This window comes from Bos taurus, chromosome 8 (genome assembly GCF_002263795.3).
Source record: "Bos taurus isolate L1 Dominette 01449 registration number 42190680 breed Hereford chromosome 8, ARS-UCD2.0, whole genome shotgun sequence".
Lineage (NCBI taxonomy): Eukaryota > Metazoa > Chordata > Mammalia > Artiodactyla > Bovidae > Bos > Bos taurus.
The window spans coordinates 98,514,128-98,536,640 of NC_037335.1; the positions used below are offsets into that span (position 1 = coordinate 98,514,128).

The 22,513-nt window shown below is 42.0% G+C and overlaps 1 protein-coding gene across 1 annotated transcript in view; it reads right to left on the bottom strand.

The window, feature by feature from the left end:
• The window catches only part of ELP1 (elongator acetyltransferase complex subunit 1), a 62,945-nt gene extending 40,650 nt beyond the window's left edge, over window positions 1–22,295 (bottom strand). Inside the window, exons 1-14 of the mRNA XM_003586430.6 lie at window positions 22,055–22,295; window positions 18,631–18,793; window positions 18,073–18,225; window positions 16,236–16,317; window positions 15,520–15,600; window positions 12,386–12,471; window positions 9,933–10,029; window positions 9,489–9,579; window positions 8,243–8,366; window positions 7,198–7,291; window positions 4,138–4,368; window positions 2,963–3,133; window positions 2,079–2,178; window positions 113–295 (exon numbers count right to left, since the gene is read on the bottom strand). Of these exons, the coding sequence (XP_003586478.3) occupies window positions 113–295; window positions 2,079–2,178; window positions 2,963–3,133; window positions 4,138–4,368; window positions 7,198–7,291; window positions 8,243–8,366; window positions 9,489–9,579; window positions 9,933–10,029; window positions 12,386–12,471; window positions 15,520–15,600; window positions 16,236–16,317; window positions 18,073–18,225; window positions 18,631–18,780 (1,643 nt within the window). The 5' untranslated portion in view covers window positions 18,781–18,793; window positions 22,055–22,295. The remainder of the gene's footprint in view (window positions 1–112; window positions 296–2,078; window positions 2,179–2,962; window positions 3,134–4,137; window positions 4,369–7,197; window positions 7,292–8,242; window positions 8,367–9,488; window positions 9,580–9,932; window positions 10,030–12,385; window positions 12,472–15,519; window positions 15,601–16,235; window positions 16,318–18,072; window positions 18,226–18,630; window positions 18,794–22,054) is intronic.
• Window positions 22,296–22,513: the final 218 nt, after the last annotated feature.

Consider the following 22,513-nt stretch of genomic DNA (forward strand, 5'->3'; position numbering starts at 1 on the left):
AACCCTGCTTTCTGAATGCAAAAAAAAAACCCAAAAAACTGCAATGCTCACAAAAGAAAAAAGCCTGTATCTATGTGCTTATTACCACGCGGAATACAGGGAATTGTAATACCTGATGTTGAGCTGTCCCTGCTTGTCATCCGTCTCAGAAGGGGCCACAGTCAGATGGTGAATGGCAGACTGGGGGCCGGACTGACTGTGGCTCACGGCCAGGAAAACGTCTTCCTGAACCCAGGCGAGCAGGCTGAACTTCAATGGGTTTACTTCTTCAGCTTCACTGTCCTCAATCGGAATTCTGTTTTAAATATTGAAGAATTTTCAAGCATGAATAAAATCTTCACGTCACTGAAGTTTTCCTAAATGGAGAATGCACTGCTTTCTATACAGTCAAATCCTAATTCTTTGGAGGGACAAAACCTAAGGTAATGCCCAATACTAGAAAATCCAAAAATAATAATGCTTACCTGGCTTAAGAATGTTTTTCTGCTATTTAAAATTGAGTTTCTTACACTCTGAGATTTTTAGATCTGAAGAAAGCACTTCAAGAAACTGATTACACAAGAAAAACTGATTGTACTAGGCCCCACGCGAATAAACGCCAGCAGTTTTTACTGTCGCCGTTCACCAGCATTCAGATATTCAGTAGATACTTAGGTCTCAGTTGAATGCATCTTTTCCTAAGCATCTCACAGCAAAATGACTAATTAGCTTAAGAGATGATTTCTCTGCCGCTAATGCCTTCCTCCTGTAGCATTTAAACACTGGCGGAGGGCCTTGTTTTTGCTACTTCACACGGGAACGCATGATGGCTACTTCCTGCCATTCCGCTCAAGCAGCAGATCTGGGTGCTCACTGCAGAAGCTGGGTTGCCAGCCTGACCTTCCTCCTCGGTCCGCTCTTCCTGGACTCAGGCACCCCACCGCAAGTCAGCCCCACGCAGGAGCATCCCTGCCTCTGGTTCTCACGACACTCTTCTGCCCGCCACACCCGAAAGCCTCCATACTTCTCTGGCAATCCTCAACCCATCTCTTTTTCAAGGTTCAAGATAAGTATTCATCGAATACACGCATATGTATGGCTGAGTCCCTTGGCTGTTCACCTGAAACTATCACAACATTGTTAATCGTAGCCCAGTACAAAATAAAAAGTTTAAAAATAAGTAAATAAAAAAATTTTTAAAAGGTAATTCATGCCCTTCATGAAATCTTCTCTAAATGACTTAGCGCTATCCTCCTCACAATTTAAAAAAATGAAACCATATTCTCAATTGCCTCGCACTTTCGAGTTTGTCTTAAATCTGTCCTCTATGTCTTTCGTCTGTGAAATGAAATCCATGTACACGTTCTTTGAAAAACTACTAAGCATTACACAGTCAGTTCCCCAACCACAGAGGCTGGAAACATATTCATTTATTAAATATAACACATATATTTAAGAATTAAATAGTAAGTATTAAATTCAGTTATTTGTGCATTATTCCCCATTGATTTAGGAATAAATGCTCCCTAGGGAGACAAAGTAGTACAGTAGTTAAGAACATGGACGTATTAAATAGAATAGAATCACATTCTGGATTTTCACAGAAGTGAACTCATAACTCCTATATCCAACTGTTTATAGTATAGTTTCAACGGAAACATGCCTCTTGATTTCCAACCCAAGAGCCTCAAAACACAGCAACCGAAAGTTCTGCTGTAGGATGAGCAGAGTAGACACTGTGACGTCAGCCACACGCTAACAGTGTATGACTCCTCATCTGTGAAAGCAAATGTACTCTGCTCCATCATCTTCATCTCCATCTTTCCTGTGGGATTTTCCCTGCAGAAAACTCCCCAGGCGATGTTGGGGGAATGGTTTCTAAGTCAGCTTAAGACTTACACTCCATCATCACCCATCAGCATACATGACATTCAGATAACTGACTTCCCCAAGATGAAAAACTAGGGCCCACGTGTTGTATCTATTTCTTGTTCCATTGAGCAACAGGCACAGGATAAGACAGTTAAAGTTGGCTGAGTTTAGGACAGAGGCTGGCTGCTCCTGTTTCCAGGGGGCCAAGATAACTAACAACAACCTACTTGTATCTTTTGTCCAGATGAGGCGTTCTAAGGGAAATTTTAAATCCATTTCCACCCACAGCTCCCAGTTTCACCGTACAGTCTATGCTTGGACTATCACCTAGGGAAAAATAAAGCAAATATTGTCATAGTAAACTACAAACATTTTTCCTGATATTAACAACATGAGGTCCTACATGTTAATGGGGTTCTAGAAGGTAATCCACTTCACAAATAATCTAGAAAATAACCACATCTCAAACTCTTTCTTAAATTTCTGCACCTTTCAGGCTGAGAATTCAAAACTTATTTGAAAACAAGGTTACCACAGCCATGCGCCAGTATATCTCAGGACACAACCATAGAATTCACAAATCCCAGGTTTTTCCAGCACATCAGGAAACCAACTAGAAACAGCAGTGGACTGTGGAAGGACAACTAGACTAGAAACTGAAACACCGAAGTTGGGGTTCCCGCCCCTTTTTGCTCAAGCAAACTTCAAACCCTCCGGCATTCTGTTCCCTTGTCTATATAACTGGAAAACCCCATTCTGACACAGCTCCTAGGAAAGCTGTGAGCAACTGGAAACGTGTGCAGTGGCCATGAAAACTGCCAACATGTTAAGGATGTGATGAGACACTGTGTTATTTCTAGAGCTGAGTACTATTCTTAAGTAACTAACCCTTCAACTTCAATAAGGCAAAAGAACTGTTCTTAGCCAGAGTAGGACTGAATCCCTGCCCCCCAAACCCTACAGGTCAATCAAACAGCACAATAATAATGATATTAATTATAAACTTCAACATTTTTGGATGCCCTAGAGTGAAGGCAACACCAAACTATAATCTGCTTCTGTGTAGGAGGGATGTGATTCAGAACATCCTGATAACAGTTTCTGAACATACCACATTTATAAACAGAAATCTGGTTGCTGGCGTCTAGGACAGCGAGGTCGTTACTCTTTTCAGGGCGTGCCGAGAACATGACCTGATTCACAGAGTGCGGGAGCTGCAGCCGGTATGTGCACATCGGAGGCGGAACCACACTCTGCCGGAAGACCGTCACCAGGACCCGGTCTGGGAGAGAGAGAAAGAGGGTTAGACGCATGCATGCTCAAAATGCAAAACAAGGCCATTTTTGAAAGTTAACGGTTGGTGTTTTCGTAATGAATTAGTTTAAATACACTGGAGGGGAGAAAAGCAAGTATCTGGGCTGTCGGTATCTGGCTATTATCAGACCTTGATGATAGGCCTGGCTACCTCCAGGCCTCGAGCAGTCCCATCTCTGGGTCTGGAGAGTCAGGTGCCAGGGACTAGGGCAAGCAGGTCAGGGTTCTAGCTTTAACCCTAGGCCTGCAAACAAGCCAGACTAAACCAAAATCCTTAAAGCACTTCCCAGTGCATGCATCTGGTGACAAGGCATATCTGCTTAAGTCCTCTATACAGAACGTATGACTGCAAAACCAGTATGGTGACTACTACATAGAACATAAATCAGCACACCAACTCACATCACAATCTTAGAAGCAAGCTTTCCTTTATGTCATCAGCAATAAATGAACTGTCTATTCAGGGGATTATGGCTTTCCCATTTCTTCCCCTTCAGTAAACAAACACCTTCAACCTAATTAAAAAACACCAAACCCATCCTTGAACTAGGTAGATATCCATGACTTGAACTGAACATCCTGGAAAGGTATATAATTAACAAGCATTTCTCAAAAAAACAAAGCAACGTAACAGAGTGCTGTGAGGGTCAAGGGCACGAAAGCAAGGCTGACATAGCCAATGCCACAAGCTTACTGCAGTCTTCCTCTTGACCCAGGGTCAGAAATGTCAATGTCTTCAAAGTCCCGACAAGTAAATATGTAAAGGTCACGGCTGCAGTGCAACAGGGAGTTGGGGGAGGCAGGTCGAGAGGAGAGACTATGGTTCTCAGGGCAGTACACGCCTCACCGAAGGGTGTTCCCATTCAATCCAAACCAAAAGCGCAAGTTTAAACAAAGCAAACAACCAGAATAAACAACTGAACAAAAATCCCCCAGTTCCAGTCAAACCACCACATCTCTTCAGCTCCTTACTTCCATCAATAACAGCCACATTTGCCATGTCACTCAGATTATCTCCCGAGCTCCGGTCAGTTGTCCAGTGCCAGTCATAGCAGAGGTAGTGCCAGCCTTGACAGAGAACGTGCAGCCGGTACGGGCTGACCGGGTCCCACAGCAGGGACACGATCTTGCTCTTCCCACAGGTGTCGAAGGGCAGACTTTGCTTGAGATACCAGTGATAGTTTCCAACAGTCCAGAGCTGAACTGCAGGGGAAAACGAGACGAAGGCCGTCAGAGGCAGAGGGCAGGGGGCCAGACTTCGCACCACTTGCTGGAGAGGGATGGGGATGCACTCTTCTTTTTCAAATGACCCTTTCTGCGCAGCCTCTTCGTTACGATAATAATATTAACAATAACTGTTAAAGCAGGACTTCCCTGGAGGCCCAGTGGCTAAGACTCTGTGCTCCCAATGCAGGGAGCCTGAGTTTGACGCCTGATCAGAGAACTAGAGCCCACATGCCGCAACCAAGACTTGGCAGAGTCAACTAGATAAAAATAAACATTACAAGACCAGAGAAGTGAACATAAAAAAACTGTGAAAAGTACAGCTTTTCATGAGGATAAAATGTTAAGCATCAGTAAGGCCAGAAGCACACACGTTCATTCTTGCCTCTACCATCACACTTTACGATCGTTAGGATGGAAAGCTACCAAAACAGGACAGGGCCTTAGTGAGCTGTTTTTCCATAAAGACTTAGAAGAAAATTTGGCCATTAGATTAAAATACCCAACCCAAGAGCACAAGACTAGTATCACTATGTTGCATTATGCTTAAGATGTTTATTATTTTCTTCTAGTTGTTTCGCATGCAGTTAAATCCATGGGAGATTATATGCAATTACCCTTTTCAACATCTCTTAAAAGAACAAGACCTAAACCTGCAGGGTGCAGGAGGCAGGAAGAAGCTGGTCAAAGAGTATAAACCTTCAGTTATAAGTCCCAGGGATCTAATGTACAGTGTGGTGACTACAGTTAATAATACTGTAAGCTGCTATGAGAGTAGATTTCATATGGCCTCACCATAACAACAACAAAAAATGATAATTCTATTAAGTGAAGATTGAATTAATCAACCTATTGTGGTAAACATTTCACTGTATATGCATGTATCAAATCATAATATTATACCTCCTGAATGTACCAGTTACATGTCAATTAGATCTCAACAAAGCTGGGGGGAAAAAAACAAACACCTAATCATGTCACAGCCAACTTTTATTAAACAGAGAATAGCTATCATAAATGACAGTTCAGTCGGTAAAGAATCTGCCTGCAATGCAGGAGACCTGGGTTCAATTCCTCGGTCGGGAAGATCCCCTGGAGGAGGAAATGGTAACCCACTCCAGTATTCTTGCCTGGAGAACCCCATGAACAGAGGAGCCTGGCAGGCTACAGTCTACAGGGTCACAAGAGTTGGACATGACTTAGTGACTAAACCACCACCACCACCATACATAAATGAGTGTCTTAATTGTATTAAGAAATTTTTTTTCTTTAAGCATCTCCCTGATCACTAACTCTTAACTCAGCAATCACAGCATATCCAACCTAGTTCTTGAACCAGGTTATTATAAATACTTCCACCAAGCTTTAAATTAGATCACACACTCATGTTCTGTAAGGACAGATATTGTGGCTCTTCTTGCACTAACACTTTCCCTGTGAGCAAATCACAGGGCCAGCCATTAACACCTGGTCAACCAGTGGTTCTCAACTCTGGCCGCACCTTAAAAAAAAATCACCTGGAAGCTCTTTTTAATAAAATTAAATATCGATGTATAGTCTCCACTATAACACACTGAAAGCAACTCTGAGATGAGGCCTGCACAGCATTTTTTTCCCTAAAGGTGCAGTCAGGGTCGAGAACTATTGTGGTGAATGAGTGTATGAATGAACTTCCAAATAACATTTCCGCTAAAGTTCTATTGATTAAAAACTTTCAAAGCCACGCAGAAAATAAATGAAAAGATTTATGGAAAAAAATGGTCAGCATACGGGTATTGATGACAGTGAAAAATTACAAAACTTTAAATGCTGAACAAAACAGGATTTAATAAACGGTAGCATAAAGCAATATATAGCAATTTAAAATAATACACATATCTGAAATGGAAATAGTTTGAGATACATTGTAAAAGCAAGCTAGAAACCTGTAGGTATCATACCTACATATTTAACAAAAATGAGATTATAGCTATACATAAAACCTAGGAAGACAAGAAAATTTTAATAATTTATTGAGTGATAGAATTATGGAAGAACTTTTTTCTTCCCATCTTTATTTTCTAATGTTTCCACATATTACATATATACTGAAAATAATATTTACAATTTGATTTACAATTTAAAATCTATAGAAGATTTTTACTTATATCTAATCTCATTTCTCTTTCACTTCCACAGTATTCTTTTGGCTAGCATTCTGATTTGCTACAGTAATATCATCCATGAGGAAAAAGCACTAATGACTTGGTTATCTGATACGTCAACTTGGCTAGGCTATGGTGTCTAGTTGTTTGATCTAGATGTTCCTGGGAAGGTATTCTGCAGATGTGATTAAACTTTCAAATCAGCTGACTAGATTAGCCTCCATAATGTGGACAGATCTCATCCAAAGAGTTTATGACCTTAAGGGCAAAACCTGAGGCTTCCCAGAGAAAAAGGAATTTTGCCCCAAGACTGGAACACAGAATCCTGTCCGAGTTTCCAGACTGTGGGCCTGTCTTGTCTCACAGATTCTGGACTCAAGACTGCAACATCAACTCTTCACTAATTTTCCAACCAGTCACCCTATCCTGATTCTATTTCTCAAGGGAACCCTGCCTGATGCATAACTGAAATCATCCCATGAAAAGCTTATCACATGAAATCATCCCATGAAAACTCCATAACCACTCCCTCATCTCCACCTCCCTGCTCAGTTGTCTTTGATCCATTACAGGACTAAGTAGATGGGACAAAGGAAACTCCACAGCCTACTACTTTCAACTACACTCTATGGGGCCGAAGGCTGAGATATCGGTGCTGTCTTACCATAGGTTTTTAGAGACGAATTTTCTTCCCTCTGAAGTTCTTCCAGCCAAACTGCAAGCACAGTGGAATCTGCATTCCAGAAAAGGCCATTAACCTAGGAGGGGAAAAAAGACCTGTCACTGGCCTTAAACTAAATATTTATCTCAAAATCTTTATAGGAGCTAAATTTCCTACTCTCCCAAGTCAAATAATTCCACACTTGAGTCGACCCCTAGCTGTAAATTATTAACCTATGGAGTTATTAAACAAATCTGTCATTACATGTAAAAGACATTTTAAAAAACCCAGTTAAATACTTAACCAAATGCAAGGTGATATTTTTAGACAATCAGGGAAATTTGATTACAAACTAGGTATTGGATAATATTAAGAAATTGTTACTAATTTTGTAAGGTGTGATAATGGAATTGTGGTTACATAACGAAAAATGTTCTTAACTGTTAGAGAAATGAATATTGACAATACGATTTCTAGAATTAAAATCCTAGGAAATTTTTACAAAGTGTGTGTCTGTGTGTATATATGTATGTAGGCCAGAGAGTAAAGAATAGATGACAATAATTTTGCAAAATGCTGGTATATATCTGATGAAAGTAAGTAATAGGTAGATGGGAGTTCATTAAACTCTTCTCTCAATCTTTATTTAAAATTTTTTTACATAATTAAAAATAATCATGATTTGTTTCTGATCCGCAAAGATCCAAATGGTACACAACCTTCTTAAGGATTAAATGTTATAAATGACAAGTATCTTAATCACTGGAAGAATTATCCTTTTGTCAAAATAAACAAGAAAAACTAGCATTTCTATTTCTTTTCTGTGTTTTATCTAGTGTGAGGAAAGAATGCCATTTTTTCCTCTGCAAAACCTCCTTATGAAAAACAACTTCTGTTTCGCAAAAAAAAAAATTCAGTCATAAGTAGCCACTGCTTTTGTTATTATCTATTCCGGGGCTTCTGTTTACACACCCATATCAGATAGAAACTTTCTCTATAGCTGTGGACAGTCCTCTAAATTGGATGGTGAAAGAACTAAGCCACCTACCTTAACCTCGTCTTTGAAGAAAGGAAGTGTAAACTGTCCATGAAGAAGTCCATTTTTCTCAAAAAACACAACATCCTGTTGATTGGGTTTATCTTGCGTAGATGCGATCAAACTGCCTGAAGGCCTAAAAGCAAACCCAGAGCGTTAGAACATTCAGAAGCTCACCCAGCTGGTGAAGAACAAGATGAAATTCAAAGAAACAATTTTTTTCTACAAAAACAAGAAGCCTCCATCTAAGGAAGTTTTAATTCTGTATTTCCTCGCAAGCAGTCACCCTAGTGTGGAACTAAATCTGCCCAGAGAAGGCAGTGCCTTTTCCTGATTTGTCCACACAAAGATTCTATTTGCCCACAAAGCATCACAGATTTAGACTGCACTTGGCTGACTTTTGAAAAATATCAATAAACTATTTAAACCATTCCCAGTATAATGTCCAATAAAGCCACAACCTACTTCTCCTTCAATTACATGTCTTCAGTAATATTCCATGTAATATTCCATGTACTCAGTAATAGTCCATGCATTCAGTAATGCTCAGGTAAGTAGTCTTAAAGACTTCTCAATCTACTGAAAATAGCTTGATCGCTGCATCTTGTTTTTATCTGTCTCTAGAATTTTAATTTAAATACATCTCTCTCTTTGCACTATCATCCAACTGCCACTCAAACACTGGTGGGAAACAGATGTTTAAAACCTAGAGACCTAGGTTTTGCCTGTAACAGATGCTTCTGAAACAGAAGCTATTTCTTCTATCTATAATCAGGACAGCCAAGTATGACAAGGAGTGACCTGCAAAAGGGTACTGGGCCAACAGGTGAACTGGGCCCAAATCCAGCCTGCCTGTTCCTCAGCGAACAGGTCCCCTTAGTGTGGGAGCTTGTGCAGAGAATGGACATCCCTCTCCTAGTCTTCACCAAAGCTCTGCTGCCCCACCGAACTCTGCAGACTGCGACTTCCCTTCCAAGCACCACTTTCTGTTTTACGCAGTGGATTCCTGTAGGCGCTGCCTACAGCTACAAAACGTGTGGGCCTTGCAATGATGAGGTCTGTGAAGCTCAGAATCTACTACTCAAACCACATTCAGACTCCAGAAAACTAAGAGAGATACAGGCTGATAGTCAAATGAGAACAAGGAATTATCCTTTTGTGATTTATAAATACCTACATTCAATAGGTACCGCCACCCCTACCCTCGTTCCAAGAAACTCTCTGGGAAGGAAGTTACAAGGCTCCTGCTCCCACTCACTTCCAAGCCAGAGCAGGTCCCAGTCCGGCCACGGGCTCACTGGTTGACTGCAAAGCGAACTCCCGGCTCCACACTCTGACCTTTCGAGCCCCTGTGCAGTAGGAAGAGGGAGAAGAAATGACAACAACAAAACTTGGAGCACTGTGATAAATGCTGTCAAGTCAGAACTTCCCAAACGTCTTCCTTGTTAATAAAAGCTGTCATGGTTTTACAAAGCCAACTAGATTAACCTTGCTAAAAAGTAGTACCTAATATGTAGGAGGCTGGACCAAACAGCCTCAAAGAACTCTTCTAATGCTTTCTTTATGCATTTACACCTAAGGCAGCACATGGTTACGTCACATATAATGAAAGGAAACCCTCGGAGCAAAAGGCAGAAAAACTCCCTGACCTAAGTCAGATTTTTTAAAAGTTTTATTTAGCTGCAGCAATTTATTTCCATACCTGTCTCTGGACAAACAACACTCACAGCAAAAAACTGCCCATCGCCACGCCAGGTAACTTGTGGGCTATGGTCGTCCCAGGGCAAAGCAGATTCATGCTAAAGAGAGGGAAAAACACAGATGTTACTGGAGGCCTTAAATGATCTAGAATCTAACCAGTCTCAGGCTATTAAAGTTTAATCTTTCATATAAGGGTTAAGCTACTTAGAAAATGAGTTTCACAGAACCCTCAGGAACCCTATTAGATGGGCCCTTAGACCCAGAAATCCTCAACCTAAAACAAAACAAAATCCTTCTCTGGGCATTAGAAAGTGGCCTCTAAGCACAGCAATAGAGGAAGAGCTGCAGACCTAGATATTAAAAATATTAAACTAAGGACTCTATCAGGTAACTATACACAGAAATAAATGTTTGTCTAAATTTGAGAGAGTAGCATGTTATTTACTGTGTAAGCTTTGTAACAGTGCACAGAAGAAAGAAGATGAGAGGAAGGTGGGCAAGGAACAGCTAGAGGAGCTAAGCCAGCAGCCATGATGAAAACATGGATAAGCGCCTCGTTCCGCAGCACAGAAGGAAGAAAGGTTTCAAGTGCTACTTGCATCTTAGTCCTGAAAGCCTTGAAGACAGAAGCCAGTTCTGTGGGGCTGGGGACCAGTGACCACCTGGGCAGCCTTCATCACCTTCCAGGGAAAGCTAAGTCAGAATGGTGCTAATGCCACAATCGGCACAGCAGGGAATACACAGCAGCCTAACAAGATTTATTCTCAGTGACACTGCTCTGTAGTACAGAACGCAAACTTCCTCCAGTGAAGGGCTGAGACAAAGTATGCGCTACATGAAATAAATTATGCATGGGAAACGCAAATGCCAGGCAGAGTATGATTTTCATCTGTTCTAGAAGGTCAGCTCAGGCAAATTTCCCATGTAGTACAGACAAAAATGCTTCCATTATATTCCATTCTACAGGCCCATATCCTGGGATGATCCTCAATTCATCTCCCTCTCACCCCACATCTGCTCTATTATCAATAAATCCTGTGGACTCTATCTTCAAAATGTATCCAGAAAGAAGGAAAACATAAGAGTTTCATCCAAGAAGAGAAATCAGAAAAAAAAAAAAAATCTAATATAAACATATGTAGGAAAAGTATAAAAACATGCACGAGAATTCTCAACAGTGAATACAGGACAGTAGCTCCTTCTAGGGAGGAAGCAGAAGAGTGTCAGGAAGGGATACAGAGTGTTTCATTTCTATCTGAGATGACTTTTTTAAAAAATAAATATTGGTTATAATTATTCTCTTTGTGGAAAAAAAAACTGACTAACTTGGCAATAAAAAAGAAAAAGAGGATCTTTCTCATTCTCTAGCGCATCTCAACAGCTTACGCCCATGACCACCCTCTACCTGTGAAACAGCAGGACCCTATGGTGGTCCTTGCCCCCACCCCATCCCCGCCACCATGGCCTCAGCTTGCCTTTTGTCCATGGAAAAACTTCAGCTAAACAATAAATTCAATCAGAGAAGTGAGAAAAACAAAGAAACAAAGGAAAACAGCCAAACAAGACTAAGTGGTAACAGTTCAGTCATTAAGCACAGTCAAGGGCCTTTAATTCATCAATAATTCTCTGAGCCAGATCCTGTGAGCTATCTTATGGATTCTAAAACCCCCACTAGGTGAAAGAAGTTAACTACATGATGACCAGACTGTAGCCATGACATAAGTTGCTGCAATTCTGAGAACTGGCCTCAAAGAAATGGGAACAAACTGACCCTAGAACTAAAGATTAACTGTACTTAAAATAATCAAGATGACATTGATCAGACAACAGCATGATCAATTTCAAGGTGACTGTCAGAGCTGACTTTACTGTTTCTGCATGTAGTCCTGTCAGTGGGCCTATTAAAGCTTTTGCCCAGTGGTTGTTCGGGTGAGGCTGGGGGGCAGGGAATGCCAGCCTTTGGAGAGGAGCGCGCCCCTCTCCCCCTCTCAGTTGTCAGCATCCGGAATAAAGCAAACTTTTCTTTCCACCAACCCTGCCTCTTGACTGACTTTAGAGCAGCGAGCAGTTGGATCCCTTTCTGTAACATCTGGACACCCAAGAGTTCCTGGTGGGTAGCAAAACTTCGGAGAAGGCAATGGCACCCCACTCCAGTACTGTTGCCTGGAACATCCCATGGGCGGAGGAGCCTGGTAGGCTGCAGTCCATGGGGTCGCTAGGAGTCGGACAGGACTGAGTGACTTCACTTTCACTTTTCACTTTCCTGCATTGGAGAAGGAAATGGCAAGCCACTCCAGTGTTCTTGCCTGGAGAATCCCAGGGACGGGGGAGCCTGGTGGGCTGCTGTCTCTGGGGTCGCACAGAGTCGGACACGACTGAAGCAACTTAGCAGCAGCGGCAGCAGAACTTCTATTTGTTCCAAACAAAGTTCTTTATCCATCAGACCAACCTTACCATTTGCATCTGAAAAGCTGCTTGCCTGCCTTCAGATCCATGGAACTGCGTCTCCTTCCTGCCCCAACCAACAGTGATGAACTTGCCTAGAGAACAATTGAGTGAGAACATGCAAGACAGTCAATAAGCTAAATAAAATAAGAGCCGATTCATGAAGTTGGGTCCTCTGAGACCTCTCAATAAACTGACCAGCAGTCAAGATGTTAAAAACCTATGTTCCACATTACATGCTCAGTGATTTTGAAGACTCTGAAATACCCTTATTTTGGAGCATTACTGCCATCATATATAAATTCCCTTGATGTCAGCCAGCAATCTGTTGCACTTTACAAGTAAGAAGAATGAAACATGAAGAATCTATGTGATACCTCCATGGATAACAAAAACACGAAACACGAGAAGACGAAACACGAGAGCCGGTACTAAAATTCCAATTTTAAATGTTCAATTCGCTAAATGTATCCAACCTCTTTGCTAGTGATGGAGATCATAGATTATGGAATTCAACTCCTCAGAGAGACTGAGACACCCCCAGGGACAGAGGCCAAAATTACATCACAGGGCTTCTGCCTTTCAGGTTGGGCTTCTTTTTAAATCATAATGCTGAGCTTACTACATAAACCATAAAGTCAGAGTTGCTGAAATGATGCAGCTCTTCTGTTCTGGAAGTAGGATCTGGCATCCTCCAGCTGTAGAGGTCCAACAGAGATGTCCTCGAGAGCATCCATCCGATTCAGGACCCAATACCTCCTCCCTACAACTGACGCTGACAGTGCTAAAGCAGGGCTGCTTATAATTTCTATGAATTACGGCTGGCAGGACGGTTTCCTGTCCGCTTGGCTTGGGCACATCCAAGTACTGTATGGCTCACACCTCAGAGCATGCCCTGCTGTTGTATCCAAATAGTAGTGCCTATCCTGGTGCATGCCCCTGGGTTTCCACGCAAAAGTTTCCACAGAGAGGTAAAGGGTCTGGAGGGAAGCAAAAAACCTTTCCCAGTGGGAGATCAGATAATAGTGATGGGACTACTGCAGAAATCAGCAAACTACAGCCTGCATCATTACAAATAAACTTCTACTGGAACACAGCCAAACCCATTTCTTTACATATTATCTTTAAGTGCTTTCCCACTAGTCAGCATAGTTGGACAGTTCCAACAGAGACCACATGGCCTGTAAAGATGAAAAACATTACTTTCCAGCTCTTTACAAAACAAGTTTGACACTTGGGTTAGAAGAAAAATATCTATTCACCACTTTACACAGTGACTTTTTGTACTGACAAATGCATTTCTAAGACCCAAGACCCTGACTTGGACTCCTCCTCCTTTGATATACTCTATCAGACTTATGAAGTTGGCAGGATGAATGAGAACGCACTTTCCCATGCAAACCTGTGTGCTTCTGACCTCTACGACAACCTCTATGACTATCCTCAAAGCTGGCTGCCCCAGAGTCCCACCCTGGACCCTAGATCCAGCACCATACCTGCTCCCTGAGCTAGTAAAACTGTAGCTTCTGTTAGTGACTCCCAGTCCACAACTCTGGCTTCTGCTGAGCCATCAGCCCTTTCTAATTCACGTGCTTCGTGTGGTGATCCCATATGGCCCTTTAACAAATTCAAAACAGAACTCGCCACCCACCTCTTACAGACCACACTTCCCCATTTCCTCTCAGATACTGGCATCTTTATTTTCACAACCTGAGTTTCTGGCTACAGTCCAACTAAACTTTCTCCTTCACCTTATACACCCAAAGCCTATTTATTTCATTCTCTAAACTGGTATTTCTCAAACTAGCTAGGGCAAAAGAGGAACCAGGCACGTATATTCCAAAACTGTTTCTCATAATTCCAAACAATGTACTCCTATCTTCACTGAGAATCAAAACTTCCCTGCATTCTTCCCCTTTTCTAGTCCCACACCCACCTTCATCTCTCACCTGGGTTCCTGTAACAACCTCCTACCAGATCACCCTGTCTCCAGTCTCTTCCCTCTCTACCGATCAACCGAGCATCATCAAAACCTTTAATGACTGATCTCCTATAATTCAATGTCTAAATTCTCTATCAAACTGAATCAAAATCTCTCCCTTTTATATAATTCCACATCCATATCCGGTCACTAAGCAATGCTTAAGTATTCACAGTTGCCTGAATCAGTCAAGATGTGTCAAAGGCTTCTATGAAACATCCCTGCCTTGGAAAGAACTGATTCAGTTACTTGGACCACTCCCCAACCCTCAACCCTCGTCTACCCAACACCAGATAAGCCAGAGCTCAGCTCAAGTTGGCCTCCTCTGGGAAGTCTTCCCTCCCCATGACTCCTTTCTTCTCCTCATGCTACCCTAATACTTGCAATGTTCTGTTATTATTGAACTAACAGGACCCCTTAAGGGAAAAGCAGTTTTAGCCAGAGTATCAAACACACTGCTGGGTTCACAGTACCTACTCAAACATTATTTCTGAAAAAAAAAAAAAAAATATTTTTGAATGAAAAAATGAGTAGCAATTTTCTAAATGATTTCTTATTTGGCTGAACGAGAAGACAGGAGGTGAGAACTCAGCAAAATTTAAAATACCATCGCCCCTAATCCTCTCTTCAATCAAGCCAGCTACCTGGACCCTCAAGTTGGTCAGAGCTGCTTAGACTCAAGAAGCATCTCCACTCTTACTCTCTTCAATACTTCCACAGCCTAGTGCCCATTTCATCTCAGCTAGATCAGTGCAAGAAAACACTCTGATGGTTCCCATGACCATTCAGAACTAACCAATAGAACAGAAGTCAGCTCTTTATCCCACCTCTCTTGTATTTTCCCCCAAACTGTGTATCAGAAATGCTCTTATTCCAGCCAGTTTAGTCCTTTTCATCAAACCCCAAGACTAAGCCCATCAGGGGTTTGGGCAATAACAACCCAATCTATAAGCACAGATTATTATTTCCCGGTTACTGACAAAGCCGACTCTCAGACCTGAAGAGCCACCAGAGGTATGCCTTTTAAGAGCTGGAATGAACTGAAGGAACTGGGCTATCAGACACTTAATTAAGTCAGGGTTTAAGCTTCACAGCTCTTTGGGCTTATGACTATCAGTCTGCAAGAAAAGTCACAAAATGTTTCAGACAAAGTTATACTTACTTTCACCAAAATCATCCTGGTGGATTTGCTGTTCCATGATAGGTTCAAAGTCTTTTGTCATCATAATTAGGGTTTGTTGACCTTGAAGGAGCACAAACAAGAATGATTTTGTTCTCATTTAACAAATCTGCTGTTCTGTAAGTATCTACAGCACTGCAAGATACAGAGCTGAAGTGGAAGAATTTGTAATTGAAATAGGGAAGACAGATTTCATTCAAAATGTTCTGACGCTCATTAAAAAAAAAAGTTTTGACTGGGTAAGTCACCTGGTGCTTATTCTCAGCTATTTATGTATGTCAAGCTAACATAAAAGTGTACATAGCCCTTCCTCCTCCACTAACTGCAACTGTTCAGTCACCAAGATACCTCTTTGAGTGTATAGCTCATCAGGGTGCTAGTTTACAGAATCTCAGCCGGAATGAAAAGACTTATAGGAAAAAAAAAAAAAGGACCGGAAGAGCAGTTTTCAGAATCAGTTTATTTTATACAGCAACTCTTCCTCTTAAGAGTATATTAAAACAAACATTGCTGACATTTTAAACTATAACTACAGACTTCACAGCAACTTTTTAAAACAATGTGTTAAGAAGTAAAACTTACCTCAATTGTTTCAAGAAATGTTTTTTTAAAATCTAAGCACCCTAAAACTTAAGTCTTTGAGCTGTCAGGAGTCATGTCTTATAAAGTCACGAGTTAGTGACCAGTGACATGCTTACCTGTGGCAAGCAGCAGCAGCTCTTGGTCAGGACTCCAACTCATGACAGAGATACCACTGGCTACACTCCCGACACATTCCAGCTGAGAGAGACATTTTAAAATGTTAAGAGAAATATGAAAATATAAGCACCCTGATAAATGTTTATTATGACCTTAACAAAATAATTCACAACACACCAAGATGAAATTAAGCAATAAACATTTATTCAGTAACAGATATTAAAAGACCAGGCGTGATACAGATCATGGGGACTGGATGTGATGACGGCCACTCCATTCCTCCCATTAAGGAGATAAAAGATGCCTCTACAGTAGGGTGAGGGCTGTAACTGAGGTCTCCAGGAATTAAGTGGGGACTCAGAGCAGAGAATGACAAATGGCCCAGGTTGGTTCAGGAAAGGCTCTCTGAGGAGGTGCTTTAAAGGGTAGAAACAGTCTCCAGGAATTAAGTGGGGACTCAGAGCAGAGAATGACAAATGGTCCAGGTTAGTTCAGGAAAGGCTCTCTGAGGAGGTGCTTTAAAGGGTAGAAACAGGGCTAGGAAGAAGAGACCGGCGGGGGTGGGGGTGGGGGTGGGGCTGGGAAATGTGGTGTTGAGGCATAAAATTATAAAAAAGAGCAGTTAAAAATCAGCTGCCACTAAAGCATAAGGTATACAGGGATGATAGGGGTGGGAGGTGAGGCTAAAAAGGAATTTGGCAAACAGACAGTGAACTGTCTGATAAGGACAAGAAGGAACATGGATTCTGTCTTACAGACACGTTGATGCCATAAATAGGGAGATCAGCACCATCTGACGGAGACCAGCGGATTACAGGAGCTCGGTAATTAGGAAAAAATTCTACAAAATGTTTTACAAGTAAAAGAATACCTTTTAAATGTGAGAAATACCAATTTATACTGGATGGCTTTGATGTTTCTTACCATGAACTGAGAGGAAGATTTATTATTGTACTAAATGGAACCGTTAAAAGCAAAGGTACCAGATTTAGACTGCCAGGATTCAAATCTCACCCGAAAACTGTTTGACCTTGGCCTAGCCTCAATTTCCTTTTCTGAAGAATGAGGAAACAACAATCTACTTCATAAAGTTATAATGAAAAATTACAAAATTCATGTAATTCTGATGAAAAATACTTTAAAAAGTGCCTGGCACAGTGTAAACCTTCAGTAAATGCCAGCTGTTATTATTATCCCACGGTTAGTAATATAACTCTTGTGACACATCAATGTTAAAGAGATCACAGCTAAGGGAGTTATTAACAAAGTTTAAAAAGCTATCAAGGCGAGTAAAGAAATTCAGAAACTCAGCCTTATGCTAGAGTAGAGAAGGAGGCACGTCATTGAAATCTATCACCTCTGATAGTCATAAAATGTGCACAAAATGAACACGTATCACCTTAGTACCTGCAGTTCAGGGACTCTACAGTCAGTCATCAAAGAGAGGCCTATCAGCATTCGTAACAGAAAACACGAGCCATCTAAACATCCCAAAGACTTCCTAAACTGAGAAGTAAGGGTTACAACTCGGGATCGGATTGTAGCAAGAGGGGAGCCACACCACACAAGAATGGGTTTGAGGTTTGAGGTTTTGTTCTTATCTGGAATGCTCTCATTGTTAATAGATGCAGCAGACAAAACTGAGTTTAAGAAGAATCCTGAAACCATGCCAACAGTTTTCTGTAAAGAACTGTAAAATGCAAAGACTCTAATTTGCAAAATGCCTAAATATTATGGCTCCCGATATTGTAAACATCTGTGAAAAACTAGTGACATACCAAAAAAAGACGTTTGAGGATGCCTGAGATTTCCTCCTCCCTGGTCTCTCTTGCTTACCTGGTGTGTGTTGAGATTACAAAGCAGGACATCTCCAGAAGCTGTGGCCACACACACAGACTCCTGATCCAGCAAGTCCTGAATACCAATGATGCAGCCACTTCCATCCTCTGGGAGAAAGCCTTCTGCCACCAAAGGAATTTCATGTTTCACCTTTCACCAAGACAAACAAGCAAATTAAGTAAATCTACTTTCAAGAACAATTCATAACATTTCTAGAAGTAAAACATTTTTTTAACGTTTCTTTTATAATACAAAAGCTTTCAAAAATTTTTTTCCTAGATTAAAATCCAAACTTTCACTTGAGAAATATCACAACACTACCATCTTTAACAAAGAAAACAGTTAATATGCTTCTTTTGCCAAGCAAACATAAAACAAATACCTGGTCTCTTTGGAGATACCCAATAAAACATGAAGCTAAAAACTATGATTTTCTAAAATCTACAGTCGGGAGAAAAGGGACTAAGAATGTCATCACCTAAAATACATTAGTAGCAAAATATAATTAAGGGGAGATATCAGAATTCACCCAAATAACCTCCATCAGTAATTTACCTCTCTCGTGACAGGGTCTACCTCCACCAGTCCATGCTCTGAGCCGATGAGCACTGTCGCCTGCTCGGCTCGGAGACAGAGGCACCGTGGTTTCCCTTGAGCCTGAATATCCCTGAACTCCAGGCTCCGAAGTAACTTTAGATTCCTCATGATGAAGCAATGCCTTAAAAAAGTACAAATACCCTTAGTGAAGCTTTAATTTCTCTGAGAAATAAAAACAGCTTTATAACAACAAATGACACTCCAGTACAAGCAAAATGATTCAGGGAGCAGAGAAGTCAGAATTATCAGAAAAAAAAAAAATTAAAAGATGTAATCTGAACCCCCAGAGAGATAAGTGGTAGCAACCTAACCAATTGTTTAAATCTAGAGTCTACAAAGTGAGGCTGTGAAATCTATTTTACATTCTCACTCTTTGGAAGAGGCAAGATTCTCAACTTCAGAATTTTTTCTTCAAAAAAGATTTAACATCAGTTACTTTGCAAGGAAGCAAAGAACACAATGAATGAGAAAACATGTTACTTTTGCACATGAGGATATCTTTGTAACTTGACAGATTTACAACATTGTATAAAAGTCTACATGTATACATACTTGGCAGTTGGAGAAAATACAATTACTTTAATATCACCACCTACATTTATAAACTGGCTTTTTATCTTAATTAAAAAGTTAAAATTGAAATCAAACATAGAAATAAAGAAAAGCATTTACTGCTCTCAGAGAGAAAAGACACTACGAAATTACAATAGGATCCTTCAAAACGATGATCAACAATTGGAGGAGCTTGATAACCTGATATCACTACTTCACGTAACTCCACTTTTCTGGTCTCGTTTTGGCCAGGGCAACAGAAAAGCTGAGAAATGAATGATCAACAGGAAATATACTTTGGTTTAGGCAAAATCAGACTTGCTTTAATGCACAACATTATCTAAAAGGGGAAAAAAAAAGCTTATATGCTAGATATTTATACCCAGACCGCTTTAAGGTTTATAAGGAGAATTCCGTAACTTATGTTAGGAGTGACAATTACATAGACCACACGGGCCTAATTGTCACCTTAATCCAAGGTGAATTCTCTCAGCTTGCATTTTGTACACATGACAATGAGAGAATATATACAGGTCATTTCTTATACTACACAGCAGATTAAGCGCAGTTTGAATGAGGCAACATAAAATGTGAGTTAAGAGGAAGTCAAGACCACACGTGGTAGAAGCGAGGAAGAGAATCAAGGCAGACGATGGTTTTGTAAGGTTTCACGACATATATATTTAAGAATTTCTGGGAATTCTTTGAACCCGTATTCTACCATGCAAACTTTTAATGTAGATCTAATCCTGTATAGAAAGCCTGCGTTTTTTCAAAGAATATAAAAATTACATTATCTTTCATCTAAAGACACCACAAAGATGACCACTGACATAGATCTGAAAGGACAGGAAGATGTGAGACGAGAGAACGTCTGGGCTAGAGGCGGGGAAACAAGGAACAGCAAGAGATGAAAACAGGCGACAGGGGATGAGATGTATTTCATGCTGGTTTAGCTAATTATGCTGTTATTTTGCCATGATAAGATCATCAAAATGTCTTCCTGTAAACTTGCATTCTATTCATCAATACCCTCTGGACCCAGCATAATTTGGAAGGTAAAGGCACAAGGTGAGGACTCCCTTTTTCCTGCAACCTTGCTGTTCCAGTCAATGCCGCCCCAGCAATGGACCCTCCTCCTTCCAGGGGCCCTTGGTCCCAGTCTCTAGCACTCCCAGGACCAGCCTGGTAACAACCACCCCAGAGGTACCAGCACTAACCAGACAGGTGCCCCTCCAGGTGCTGGACATCTACTAACACGGAGCTCCTCCTCTGAGCTCTGGAGTTGTCAACACCAGCTTTACAATGTCTCTCATCTAAGGTTAAGTCATGACAACCCCAATGGCTTCCCTTGTTTTGAGCGTCAGATCTAGCTAAGCGCTGTAACTTCTTCCGTCAGTTTACTTTTTAGTTATTTCACTGCTCCTTTCTGCTTTTTGTTCTTCCAGGAGCTACTTAACCACTTCTTCTGATTAAATTCTGTTGAAATACAGTGTGTTTTCTGCTTTCCTGCCTAGACCCTAACTGACAGACATAGCGAACAACCTGAGTTCTCAAATCACTGAGCTTTCAATATCACCAGCCAAGGGCAGCTCATCGTTCATCCCCCTTCTCCCCAACCCTCCCAGCCCTAAAACGAACTTCTCTAAATTTTCACACCCATCATCTTTTTCCTTTATCTTCTCAGAAGTGTCCTATTCCTTTACAAGACCAGGAAAGGAGAACCCTCCAAACTCCCAGGACCTCAGCTTATCAGTCCCATTTTTTTTTTTACATCTGCAATCTCCAACTCCCCTGCCCTCAATGACTCACCCTTTCTCAGCCCACTAACGTGCTAAAGATCTCACCACACCATAGATCAATCCTTGATCCTCTCTGAAATTCTGACAGTGCCTCTATTTTCTTCCCTTGCTCCTCATCCATCCACTTCTTATCTATCATGTCCATGACTATAAGTACCAAACAGATCATTAATATGCTTATTAGATCTAAATGTTTAGCCCTGACCCTCCCCAAACTGAACATTAAACTCACATTTTCAACCTTCTACTGTTATTACAAGGATTTCTCAAATGCACATCAAATGCAACTTATTAAATGGCTTACTATCCTCGATCAAATTAGTTTCCCCGCTGGGGACATGGCATTTCTACTTTCTCTGTCTTTCAAGTTGAAACAGTGTTTGCTTTCCTTTTGCCCACATTTTCATAGTAAACTATTCACTGGTTACCGCCCTGCCTGTCAATGGACGGTTTGAATCCTTTACATAGTACGTAACCCTACCATCGGCTACTGAGCACTAAGTGCTAATTCTGGACAAAGAAGACTACAGTCACTGCCTCCACAGAGGTCACAGGGGAGAGGGCCACCTAGGATACCATAAAACATGGAGAAGCACACGGACGACATTTCCAAGAAAAAGTCGCAGGTGCCCGAAGGGGCTCGCAACACATCATCTGAATTTCTCCGACCGGGTCTCTCTCAACTGCATTGTTAGACTTTAATTGGTGCATTAACTGGTTCAGCTGTATTGTCCGCCACTGCAAGGAATCCGGAGCTTGGGTAAAGTGCGCGGCTTGGGGAGCAGCAGGTCATTCCCCGCCTGCCACGCCGCGTGGAGCCTTCTGATGGCCGCGGGTGCAGCAGGTGGCAACTCGGCAGACAGAGAACTCAAGGCTCGAGGTGGTCACGCCGCACTTCACTCTGGGGCCTGCAGCAGGCAGCGGCAGAGTGCTTGGGGAATCTCTTCATCGGGACACCCTCTGGAGGACAGGGCCCGTTTCTGTGGCCCCCACCCTCCCCACCCCACCTAGGCCGCTCGAGCGCTCACCTGCGCCGCACTCCGTGGACCCCGAGGACCTCCCCCGCCAAAGAGCTGTGCGTCCGCCCTGGGTCGCGCACTCGCCTCTGTCCGCTGCTCTTGAGCTCGCGCGGCGTGCACTCTGTCGCCGTGCCGCTCGACCCGCTCCAGTAGTGGCTGAAGCGGGGCCTAGGAGAGGCTAGCCGCGGGACCCTAACGAGCGAGCAACATCAGCTATTACCCGACCGGAGCTGCGCGGGAGTGAGGTCACGAGGAGGAGGGGGCGTGGCCCGCCTTCTTCGGTGCCTGGCGAAGTACCGTAAGGAGCTGCGCTGGCCACCTCCCCCTACCGCTACGTCTTCCTGCCCAGCCTATTGTATTTGACCTCTGCTTTGACGTCATATGCCAAAGCTCAATAATTGGGCCGGTAGGCGGAGCCTGCGGGATTGGAGGAGCAGCGCGCTTGCGCACATCGCGTGTCTCCGGCCA